This window comes from Siphateles boraxobius, unplaced genomic scaffold (assembly GCF_051911475.1).
Source record: "Siphateles boraxobius isolate OS27281-9 unplaced genomic scaffold, OSU_SipBor_1 118, whole genome shotgun sequence".
NCBI classification, from domain to species: Eukaryota; Metazoa; Chordata; class Actinopteri; order Cypriniformes; family Leuciscidae; genus Siphateles; species Siphateles boraxobius.
Window position 1 is genome coordinate 289,960 of NW_027508720.1, and position 12,541 is coordinate 302,500.

The 12,541-nt window shown below is 40.6% G+C and overlaps 1 protein-coding gene across 1 annotated transcript in view; it reads right to left on the reverse strand.

The window, feature by feature from the left end:
* Window positions 1–3,080: 3,080 nt before the first annotated feature.
* klc4 (kinesin light chain 4) overlaps window positions 3,081–12,541 on the reverse strand; it is a 49,241-nt gene continuing 39,780 nt past the window's right edge. Inside the window, exons 14-16 of the mRNA XM_077202247.1 lie at window positions 6,510–6,628; window positions 6,317–6,380; window positions 3,081–5,167 (exon numbers count right to left, since the gene is read on the reverse strand). Of these exons, the coding sequence (XP_077058362.1) occupies window positions 5,084–5,167; window positions 6,317–6,380; window positions 6,510–6,628 (267 nt within the window). The 3' untranslated portion in view covers window positions 3,081–5,083. The remainder of the gene's footprint in view (window positions 5,168–6,316; window positions 6,381–6,509; window positions 6,629–12,541) is intronic.

A 12,541-nucleotide genomic window follows, 5' to 3' on the forward strand; every position in this document is an offset into this window, starting at 1 on the left:
GGTCTATTTTTTGACAATATCTTTTTGTTGAGAGATATTATAACATTGCAAAAATGCATAATTTGGATATTGGTTTTCTTTCACTTGACCAAGAAAAGGCGTTTGATAGGGTGGTCCATCAATATTTATTTAAGACCCTGGAAGCTTTTGGTCCTTGTTTTGTTTCTCTCATTAAAATGTTATATAATGAAATTTACAGCATGTTAAGATTTAATGGTTCCCTAACTAGGCCTTTTCTGTAACCAGGGGAATAAGGCAAGGGTGCCCTCTTTCAGATCTCCAGTATGCAATATCTATTGAGCCTCTCCTATTTTCACTTAGGAGACAACTACATGCTGTTAATTTTCCCATTTTCCCTGTAGGTCCAGTTAAACTTACAGCTTACGCAGATGACATAACAGTAGTTATAAAAGACTCGGAAGATGTTTCAAGACTGATTTCTTCTTTAGAGAGATTTCGAAAAGCTTCATCTGCTTGTATCAACTGGGGGAAATGTGCATCCTCGCTGTTGGGAAGGGCAGGGTGGAGCGCCTCCCCAGCTGCCACCGCAGTGTAGATGGACACGAGACGGCTTTAGAGTCCTTGGTCTTCATTTTGGGACAAATAGTTACACAGAAAAGAACTGGGAAGGGCTATTTGATCGGGTGACTCTTAGGATTCAGAAGTGGCGATGGATTCTTCCACAACTCTCTTACAGAGGGAGATGTTTGGTTGTTGGCAGCTTCAATGCTATGGCATAAATGTACTGTGTTGGATCCTCCCAGAGAATTACTTATTGGTGTTCAAAAAGCATTTTGTTAATTTTCTCTGGGATGGTTGCCATCGTGTTCCTCCAGGTGTCCTGTATCTCCCTGAGGCAGAGGGAGGACAGGGACTAATACATTTAGAATCTAAGATTATGGCAATGAGATTGCATACACTTCAACAACTCCCGTAGTGTTCAGATCAAGTGCATTGGGTTGTTATTGGTCTGCATATACTCAAGAGTCTGACAAGCAGGTGTTCCTAATGCAGAAATCCTTTGTGGAGAAGACGCATTGTTTGCCTTTCAGTTGTTATGGATCAGTGATCAAATCATGGGATTGTGTTAAACTGTTAAGAAAAGAGGATGAGCATTATGGAATTGCAGAACCTCTTTTTTTAAATCCACTTTTTGAAATATCATCTAATGTGTCCTTATCTTTAACCACCAAAGTTTTGAATGCTGGCATTATGAAAGTTATGGACTTGATTGATTTAACAAAAGGCCAATGGCGAACTGAACATGAACTTGTTAATCAAGTTGGGTTAACTTTGGTTAGAATTGTGGAGGGATTAGTTAAGACTTTTCCTCCGATGTTGACTTCTTTTTATAAATAATGTCCTTCTGAATGGTTTTATTCCACAGACATTTCCTGAATTTAAGGTGTTTTTTAAAGATTGGGAATTAGTTGATGATACAAGCCTAACTAACTTCCTGAAACGTTACGGGGATTTGGTATTTTATTGTATTGAGAATTTTTTTAATATCATATTTGTGTGAAATCTGTACATCTTGGTCAATTGAAACAAAGAAGGGACACTTAAATGGAGGACTTGGCTTTTAATTTCTGATGAGGTATATCCATCCTGGAGATTACTGTACAAACCCCCTATCTCTAGAGCCCCTTTCACACAACCCGTTGATCCCGGGAAATTGCCAGAACGCCTTCTGTGTGAACACAAACACGACCCGGGATTGACGCTGGGTTGGGGACATAATAACATTGCCGGGATCAGTCACGGAACGCGCGCTGTGTGAACAAAAGCCATAATCAATGCCGTGTCGTAATGATGGCGCTAAAGCCGGGTTCGTTCGCCAGCGTGAAACTGTACGTAATGCGCTAGTTTATGATCGAATCAGAGAAAAGGTTTCTCCAGAGAGAAATCGCAGCTCATAAGCAAACTATAGACGCTGCTGAGACATTACATGTCACGTCAATCTCACGTGTCTTTACGGGATTTTTACGGGTTGTGTGTGAACGCACTCTCTGATTCCGGAAAATCACTGGCAGTGTGAATGAACCAAAATCAAACAAACCCGGGTCAAATCCCGGGTCACTTTATCCGTGTATTTTCCGGAAAAGATTTGGGGACCTTCAGTGGAGGTTATTGCATTGTATTGTTGCCTCAAACTCTTTTATTTCTAAGCTTAATGAGACCGATATGTCCTTTTTGTAATGCAATTGACACTGTTTTCCATATGTTTTTTGAGTGTCTTAGACTCTGTTCATTGTTTGTATTGTTGGGAGAAATCATTCTAAAATTGGGTTTCTCGTATACCAATAGTCATCTATATTGGGTTGCCTATAAAGGAAGTCTTGGCAGCAACAGTGTACACTCGCCAATTTTTTAATAGGGCAAGCTAAACTAGCAATTTTTAAGACACATCAGTGTAAAAATGCTGGAGAGGATGTGAGTATGGTAAGTCTTTGGTGAAGTCAAGAGTGGTCATTGAATATACCTATAATCGGCACACTAAGAATGTCCCTTACTTTGAATGGAGATGGGGTGTTGGAGAGGTTCTGGTGACCATAAGTGAATCAGGGAATCTGGTATTTAATTGGTAGCCTACTAAGAATTGTTATTGTTTATTTGTTTTCTTTTGGTTTGATTTCTTTGTGTTTTTGTAAATTAAAATGGTTTTAAAAGTCAAAGTCTCTCTCTCTCTCTCAATAATTAATTCAAATAAATGCTATAGCCTATTCATTCATTAAACGCTTGGCGTCGGGTGTTTTTTGCCTCCACGTCGCGCATTAAAATCATTGAATGCACAGCTAGCCGTGGATTATCCCTTACACAGTGTATTGAGCGTCATTTGGTCACAATTCTGGAAACGAATCAGCTTTTAGCACTTCTGGCTCCATCGTCCTGAAGTCAATGGGTTCCTTTCTTATGCTCTCCCTTTTTTCTTTTTAATCTGAGACGCTAAAATAAGAGGTTTCACATTTATTATTACTTATAACTTAATATTATCTTGCTAAAAGTCAGAAGTAAGAATGATATTTTCAATGTTTGGAGCAAAACAAGCATTGACATAGCAAAAAGAAATGCTCATTGCATGATTTTATTGAATTTTTTATTTCAATCAAGCCAAATCAGACTAGATTTTGCCCAGCAAGTGACTCTTAAATCACATTTAGATGTTTATGCAAACAAATCACATTGAGAAGTCCATGGACACAGAAGCATGAAATGATTGGAAATAACCAAGTCCTCTTCAACAATAAAACTGGCAGTTGAGTAACACACGTGGGCTGTAAAGCTCGGACATGGTTTTGTAGTGCAAATAACAAACCAATAAAAGCAAGTTCCATATATTCAAATTCCATATATACAGATTCCATATATTCAAGATTTTAATTAGTGATTTAAATTTGAAAAAAATGACAAGGTGGTTGTTTATAAAACTTGCACAGAGTAAACAAACAATACGTTACACAGGCAGTTACAGACACTGCCTATAAATTAGGACATATTCATAACATAATGAATGAAATGAAATGAGTGACGTGCATGACTGCTGAATCAGGTCAGGAGGAACACAACACCTCTCTGGAGCTCTGTCTGAACAATGCCCATGCACTGGGTTTCTTTGTCAGGAGAGGTCGAATTTCACTGCTAAATATGTGTCAAAGGATATTGAATACCTGAGGGAATAAGCCAGGTGGATTTCTGGTCTTTCCCACTAGGGTTAAAATCACTCATTACATAATTCAAATCTGTACAGACAAAGCCTCCCATAACAGCAGCCATCACACTCCAGTGTTTTCAACGTGAAATATTATGTTTTGCAAGTAATATTTAGGCAGTTGTCATAGATTTTAAGAAAGTTTAAAGGGTTCATTTACCCAAAAATTACAATTCTGTCATCATTTACTCCGCTTTATCTAGGGCTGGGTGGTATTACCATGAATATCGTGGCAGTAATATAAAGTGCCTATCGATTATGGAAGGTTGTTTCACCCATGGAATAAAAAAAAGGGTATTGTGACTATCTCACGAATCTGACTTTTTTCCTCACAATTGCAAATTTATATCTCACAGTTAAAAGAAAAAAGTTTCAATTTGCGGGATATAAACTCGCAATTCAAGAGTAAAGTCAGAAATTGTGATTTAAAGTCACAGTTGCAAGTTAAAAGTCAGAATTGTGATATAAACTCACAATTGCAAAAGTCTACAAAAGTTTACAAATTCAAAAGTCTGAATTTCAAGATATAAACTAGTAATTGCGAGAAAAAAGTCAGAATTCTGAGACAAACTTGTAATTGCTAGAAAAATGTCAAAATTGTGATATAAACTCGCAATTGTGAGAAAAAAGTTTAAACTGCAAGATATAATAAACTCGCAAAAGAAAAGTCACAATAGTGATTTAAACTTGCAATTACGAAAACAATTCTGAATTTTGAGATATAAAGTCCTAATTGTGAGAAAAAGTCAGAATTGTGAGATTTAAATTCATAACTTCATTCTATATTTAATTCATACAGACTATGCAGTGTTTTATTTTTTACATTTGATTATTCAATTTCTGTAGTATTTTGTACCTGAATACTACAGTAGACAGACCTTCCTGAAAAACCCAAAGCACTGTTTATTTCATTTGTACCATTGTCACGATGCAAAAAGGCACCATAAAAGGCGTGCATACAACACGTACTACAATATTGTGTCAAAGTCTTATTCCACACAGGCTACTGCATATTCACTTGCTTTTGGAGTGATAGATGATTATTGATGAACTTCTTCACCTGTACAGCATGACTTAAGTGCTCAAGTTTTATAGGCTACTTTAATGGAGCTTTTTGTTGTTTTTGAGTTTGGCAGCACTAACTCCATTCACTTACACTGTACGGGAAAGAGCTGTGTGATCTAGATAAATTTGTGGTCCACAGGAGAGTGAGTACATGACTAGTTTTCATTTAAGGATGGACTGCTCCTTGAAGAAAGTGAAACATGCGTGATTTATATGAGTGTGTGAACATTCATGATTAAAAGCCCATGAACCAAAGCTTCCAACATATACAAATCTAGTGATAAATGAGCCAGAACACACATGTATTTTTCATTGGTCTGTGCTTTTGTAGAGCTCCACTGTGCTTGAGCTCAGAGGTCTGCTGTTTCTCAGAGTCCTCACGGCCCCCGAACCCTGCGACGAGACAACCAACACATCAACATCACGACATTCATCTCACTGCGAAATTCAACCGTGTTACGACCTGCGATTTTCATTGGAAATCATATAAAAACGAATAAATATTAGCAAAAAAAATAAAATAAACCCATAAACACACCCGTCACTGAAGCAGATTGTACGAATTCAAACGAATTAGCCACCAAAAATGAAAAATATTATGAATTTCCATGAGATTTTGCTGTCAACTTAACTAACAGGGAACGTTCTGATAAGATTCCCTCAAGGTTCTGAATAAACGTTCTTCCAATAATGTTAATAGAACATTCGTTCAAAGTTATCAGGTCTTTAATAATGTTCTCAAAACGTTAGCACAAAATGTTATTTATACGACGTTCGTTCAGCATTTTTTTCTGAAATGTTTTAGGAATGTTTTTTAATGTTACTTCTTGTTTCAGAATGTTCAGAGAACAATCAAAAGTAACGTCCCCATAATGTTCGAAGAATAATACAATGGAGTGTTTTCTTAAAGGTGCAGTATGTAATATTGACAGCTAGTGGTTGAAATAGGTACTGCAGTCAAAATACGCAATATTCTCCTCCTCTTCAGACTGGACGCTCACAGGGTTGCCAGATTGAGGATACGCAACAGGAGCAAGTGCAAAAGACAAGTCTTACACCGGAAGTCGATGAGTTTATTCATCCACGTTTTAATATGCCGTATTTCAGCGTTAGCGTAGAATCTGCGATCTCTGACCCAGTTTCTTTACTGGCTTCCATGGCTGCAATTTGCTGTGTGTTTCACCAACTGGCAACCCGGGGTGCCGAAATACTATTGGGTAAATTGGCAGTGGACGGGATCACAGAAAAAACGCACATTTCGAAGTAGCATCATTTTTCAGAGAAACGGGTATGTGCATTCATGGTTCCTAAACCTCTACAAACATATTACTGTATTTATGTGCTATAGTACAGACAAAAAATATTACATACTGTACCTTTAACGTTCGCATAACCAAGAGTAAACATTTTTAAAACATAAAGAATTGGATGTTTTGAACGCTCAGAGAACATAATAAGGTTTTCATAATTTAATGGGAACGTTAGCTAACCGTTCTAAGATCATGTTTTATGTTACCTTGGATCCTCCCTAAATCATCTCACCTGAAAAGAGTCGTCTTCATTTCCATTACTGTTCAGGTAGCCGAGGGACGCGGCTCTCTTCATACTGTGTGGGAAGAAAAATAACTTTTACATTAAATATCAGTCCTTCATAGGACCCAGGCAGTAAAGTATAGGTTTAAAGGTCATCACAGGTACAGTGTAACCTTCATTAATCACTGTGTTCGTGTCTCACTTGGAGTTGCGAGGTTCTGGTGGCATTGTTCCCTGGATTTTCTTGACCAGCATCTCGCTGCTTCTGCGCAGGACTTCTCTGAGTTTACCGAAAGAGCCGCTCCTCCTGAGAGACCCATCCTGAACACACACACAATCTCACGTTATAACCTTTGCTATATTTTGGATGAAAACAAGCATGGAGGTTTTTCCATTTTTTTCTTCATGGAATAATGGAGTGTTTACTAAAAATTATTTATCTGTGCACATCATTAATTTTTTTAATTCATGTTCCTGGTAATCTTGAATCAGAATATCTTCCTCTTGGAGCATCTCTTCTCTTCTCTGATGACGAGGGCGGGGCTATAACCTGTCAATCACATGAGATCAGCCAATAGCAAACCACAACCATCCAATCAACTCACCACAGACAAAATCAAGCCCCGCCCACATTTGTTCTTCGCCGTTTTGGTGATGTGAAGATTGAAATTTTGCCAACAGAACACACTTCTTATTGTGTACAGACCAACAAAGACAAGAAAAAAAAAAACAACGTTGTTATGGCAAACACAATTTGGAAAGATTTGATGATAATGATGCCAAGTTGCTTCTTTTTTCTTTTTCTTTTTTTGGACAGGAAATGGAATTAATTATTGTGTTGACCACTCTCTAAAACACACTAGTATCTGTGTAATTTGCATAAAGCTCAGATACTATCATGCTGATCCTCGTCAATAGATGGCAGTGCAGCGTCTAACACCTAAAATTACACGAAGAATAGAAACGCTAACATTAGCTAAAGAAATACTGAATGCACTTAAAGGTGCAGTAAGTGATTTCTGAGAAACACCGGGCTTGTCCAAATACTAACACTTGCAGTTTTTGCACTTGACCACTTGTCTACTTATATGACGTATTTCCGGAGCTTGGCCAAAGTGTGCGTGAAACTGCAAGTGTTTTAAGATTTAGTGTCTGTCTGCTCACTTAATCCCTGTCTGATAGTGGTGCTTCATTTACAAACGTTTTACAAACAATATACAGTATGATCTCTGCAGTCTCTGCACCAATAAAATATGCAACACGTTTTACAAATAAATTATATGTAACATCTAATTAATTTAACTTACACTGGAAAGGTTTCCTAGACATGACGCAAAATCACACAAGTTCCTGAACGTGATACTTAAAGTAAATATACTACAGAAAAAAACAACGTAATTTACATGAAAAAGTTAGTTCAGGCAAGAATTTAAAAAAGTAAATTCTATATTAGTGAAAGTGAAAAGTGAAAGTGAAAGTGACGGCCAAGTATAGTAACCCATACTTGGAATTTGACCTCTGCATTTAACCCATTCAAGTAAGTGCACACACATTAGGAGCAGAGTAGTGAGTAGTGAACACACACACACTGCAAACGTGGATACACACACCCGGAGCAGCGGGCAGCCTTGAGTGGCGCCCGGGGAGCGATTGGGGGTTAGGTGCCTTGCTCAAGGACACCTCAGTCATATTCCTGCCGGTACTGGAATCGAACCAGCAACCTTTGGGTCACCAGTCCAACTCTGTTACCATTAGGCCTACATATCTGTTACCATTAGGAGTACATATTAGTACTCAATTCAATCGTGTATAAATGAAAGCACAAATATCAACGTTATAAAATCAAGTTAAATTACTCAACTTTTCTGATACTGGTGTTTCCATCATGCACTGGGTCATGAATAATTAATGAGGTTGATTTTTCACTGTTTTCCAGCTGTATTTACACTGTTTTATCATTGCTTTTGTTGTTAGGATTAGTAACTTGCCATATTGTGACATTTGGAGTTAATTTTCTACTCAAAATGACACATTCAAACACAAAAACGATCCATCAAATGTTACCGTCATTGTGTGTTATCTAAGTATCGAGGTTTCTTCGTTCACACGGCACATGATATCTGAAGTATAGATATGGTGTCTCACAAAATATCTATTGTATTAATTACTTAGATGTTTTTAAGTAGAACATATACAATAATGATGAGGATTAATTCAATGCTATATTGATGAGTGAAATATATTGCAAATTAAACTTTAACTAAATAGATCTTTCTCAACCTTTTACAAGCAAAGTGTAAATAAGTATTTTCTTTGTTACTTTTTTAAGTTAGTTAAGTAGAGTTTACTTAATTCCATATGTGAAATTTACTTTAAAAATATTTGTGCAAAAAACTTGCCAAAGAAAAATTAAGTAACTTTTACTTATTGTTTTTTTCAGTGTACTCTTAGCATCAAAGACCGGTCTGAAGCGTTAGTAGAGATAGAGTGGATTTAGTGTGTGTTGAGTGTACAACGCTTTGACATTTTACAGACCCAGGACAGTCTTGCGCACTCGTGGGTATTTAGACAGGCCCACTGTTGATTTTGGAAATCAACCCAAACAAACAAGTTCAAGTTCAAGTTCATTTTATTTATATAGCACATTTACAACAGCCACTAGGCTGACCAAAGTGCTTTACAGAACTGCCAAATAAGAAAATAAAACCTGCTTAACAACACATAAAACACAAATAAAAGCAGCAAAGCTAAGAGTAACCTCAAAACAGGAGTAGCAAAGCAGTATCAGACTCAAATATAAAATAGTAAAACCAACCTACGCGAGGGACTACCAACAGAGTCTGCTCGTGGGATCTTAGGCTTCTTGAAGGAGTGTAAGGATGAACAAGTTGTTATGTAGAGATTTAAAAACAAAGAGTACAATTTTGAAATCTATTCTCTGTCGAACTGGCAGCCAGTGTAGAGATTTGAGAATCGGAAAGATGTGGTCATATTTGAGACACTTATGAATAAAGGCCTCATTATGCTTCTGCGTCAACTCCACGGCGTAGCTACGCCGTCACTCCTACGGCGTCGTGGCCGTTTTATGGTTCTGCGTCAGGTTGAGTTGCATCGCGGTGCATCTGACCAATCACAGCCCTTGTGGTCTGCGTCGCCTCGACCCGTAGTTACAATTTTTGGAGGTGCACGTCGAGCTACGGCGGAGGGGTTCGCGGCGACGCAGAGGGGTCTGCGGGGGTACGCCCTCGATTCGACGCAGAAGCATAAAACAGGCTTAAGTCTGGCCGCAGCATTTTGGACAAACTGAAGACGGGCAATTTGAGAACTTGATATACCGCAATATAAGGAATTGCAGTAATCTAGTCGGCACGTAATAAATGCATGAACAGCCATTTCCATGAAGCAAGAACAGAGTTTTCGGAGTGAGAAAGCCTTTGATTTTAGACAGTAGACGAAGTTGGTAGAAACTGGAACTGATTACAAATAAAATGTGTTTATTAAAATTTAAAGACTGCTCAACAAAAACACCTAAGTTTGGCTCACTCTCTCTCTCTCCCCACTCCTGGGGATTTAAAAGCAGATAGACTCTCTAACACACTCCTACCTTCATTGCTCCGCCCCTAAAATGCACAAACATGCAATGCAAGAGTGGATGTCTCATTATTATAGCTGATGCAAAACAAAATAATACTTAGCAAAAAATAAAGCAAAGATGAAAAACGAACGAAAAAGGAACCACAAAAAAATGAACATACAGTACACAAGAGTATATACTAGCAAGAGTTGGTTGTTAGTGGCCAGCAGCACACAGTCTGATAGTCGCACAAATCTCTCTCGCTCACTCTCTCTCTCTCCCATCATGAGTGGACACGCCCCCTACTGCTGATTGGCTCACACTATCTCTCTCTCCCATCATGAGTGGACACGCCCCCTACTGCTGATTGGCTCACACTATCTCTCTCTCCCATCATGAGTGGACACGCCATCTACTGCTGATTGGCTCACACTCTCTCTCTCCCATCATGAGTGGACACGCCCCCTACTGCTGATTGGCTCACACTCTCTCTCTCTCCATCATGATTGGACACGCCCCCTACTGCTGATTGGCTCACACTCTCTCCCCATCATGAGTGGACACGCCCCCTACTGCTGATTGGCTCACACTCTCTATCTCCCCATCATGAGTGGACACACCCCCTACTGCTTATTGGCTCATGAGTGGACACGCCCCCTACTGCTGATTGGCTCACACTCTCTCTCCCATCATGAGTGGACACGCCCCCTACTGCTGATTGGCTCACACTATCTCTCTCTCCATCATGAGTGGACACGCCCCCTACTGCTGATTGGCTCACACTCTCTCTCTCCCCATCATGAGTGGACACGCCCCCTACTGCTGATTGGCTCACACTCTCTCTCTCCATCATGAGTGGACACGCCCCCTACTGCTGATTGGCTCACACTCTCTCTCTCCCCATCATGAGTGGACACGCCCCCTACTGCTGATTGGCTCACACTCTCTCTCTCCCCATCATGAGTGGACACGCCCCCTACTGCTGATTGGCTCACACTCTCTTTCTCTCCCATCATGAGTGGACATGCCCCCTACTGCTGATTGGCTCACACTCTCTCTCTCCCCATCATGAGTGGACACGCCCCCTACTGCTGATTGGCTCACACTCTCTCTCTCCATCATGAGTGGACACGCCCCCTACTGCTGATTGGCTCACACTCTCTCTCTCCCCATCATGAGTGGACACGCCCCCTACTGCTGATTGGCTCACACTCTCTCTCTCTCCCTCATCATGAGTGGACACACCCCCTACTGCTGATTGGCTCACACTCTCTCTCTCCCCATCATGAGTGGACACACCCCCTACTGCTGATTGGCTCACACTCTCTCTCTCCCTCATCATGAGTGGACATGCCCCCTACTGCTGATTGGCTCACACTCTCTCTCTCTCCATCATGAGTGAACAAGCCCCCTACTGCTGATTGCCTTACACTCTCTCTCTCCCCATCATGAGCGGACACGCCCCCTACTGCTGATTGGCTCACACTCTCTCTCTCTCCCATCATGAGTGGACACGCCCCCTAATGCTGATTGGCTCACACTCTCTCTCTCCCCATCATGAGTGGACACGCCCCCTACTGCTGATTGGCTCACACTCTCTCTCTCTCCCTCATCATGAGTGGACACACCCCCTACTGCTGATTGGCTCACACTCTCTCTCTCCCCATCATGAGTGGACACACCCCCTACTGCTGATTGGCTCACACTCTCTCTCTCCCTCATCATGAGTGGACACGCCCCCTACTGCTGATTGGCTCACACTCTCTCTCTCTCCATCATGAGTGGACAAGCCCCCCACTGCTGATTGGCTTACACTCTCTCTCTCTCCATCATGAGTGGACACGCCCCCTACTGCTGATTTGGGTCACACTCTCTCTCTCCCCATCATGAGTGGACACGCCCCCTACTGCTGATTGGCTCACACTCTCTCTCCCTCATCATGAGTGGACACGCCCCATACTGCTGATTGGCTCACACTCTCTCTCTCTCCCATCATGAGTGGACACGCCCCCTACTGCTGATTGGCTCACACTCTCTCTCTCTCCATCATGAGTGGACACGCCCCCTACTGCTGATTGGCTCACACTCTCTCTCTCTCCATCATGAGTGGACACGCCCCCTACTGCTTATTGGCTCACACTCTCTCTCTCTCCATCATGAGTGGACACGCCCCCTACTGCTGATTGGCTCACACTCTCTCTCTCCCCATCATGAGTGGACACGCCCCCTACTGCTGATTGGCTACAAGAGTGCTGTGCCGCTCAGGTCAATCCACTTTCAACAGAAATCGCTAACTGCACCTTTATGTTTGTAAATACGAAAATTATTGTCTTTTAAATTATGTTAAGTATACTGGTACAGTAAATTAACAAAGCTATTGATTGTAAAATTAAATGCTTCTTATTCTTTAACCACTCAGCATACTAGTTTAGCAAACTTTTAGTAGATATTGGGTAGGTGATAATCTGAAAACAGCCAAATCTTGGCTGATTTGTCAGTTACCAATCTAAAGTGGTAAACGTGTTAAAAGTACCTTATATTATAAAAGAACTGGATCTGGAAGAACTGCAATGTAGCTCTGAGCCCAGCAGATGGCAGAACATGTTAGTGTTTGCAGACGCACCACTGCACCACTCTCAGGTTATGCAACTAGGGTTTAC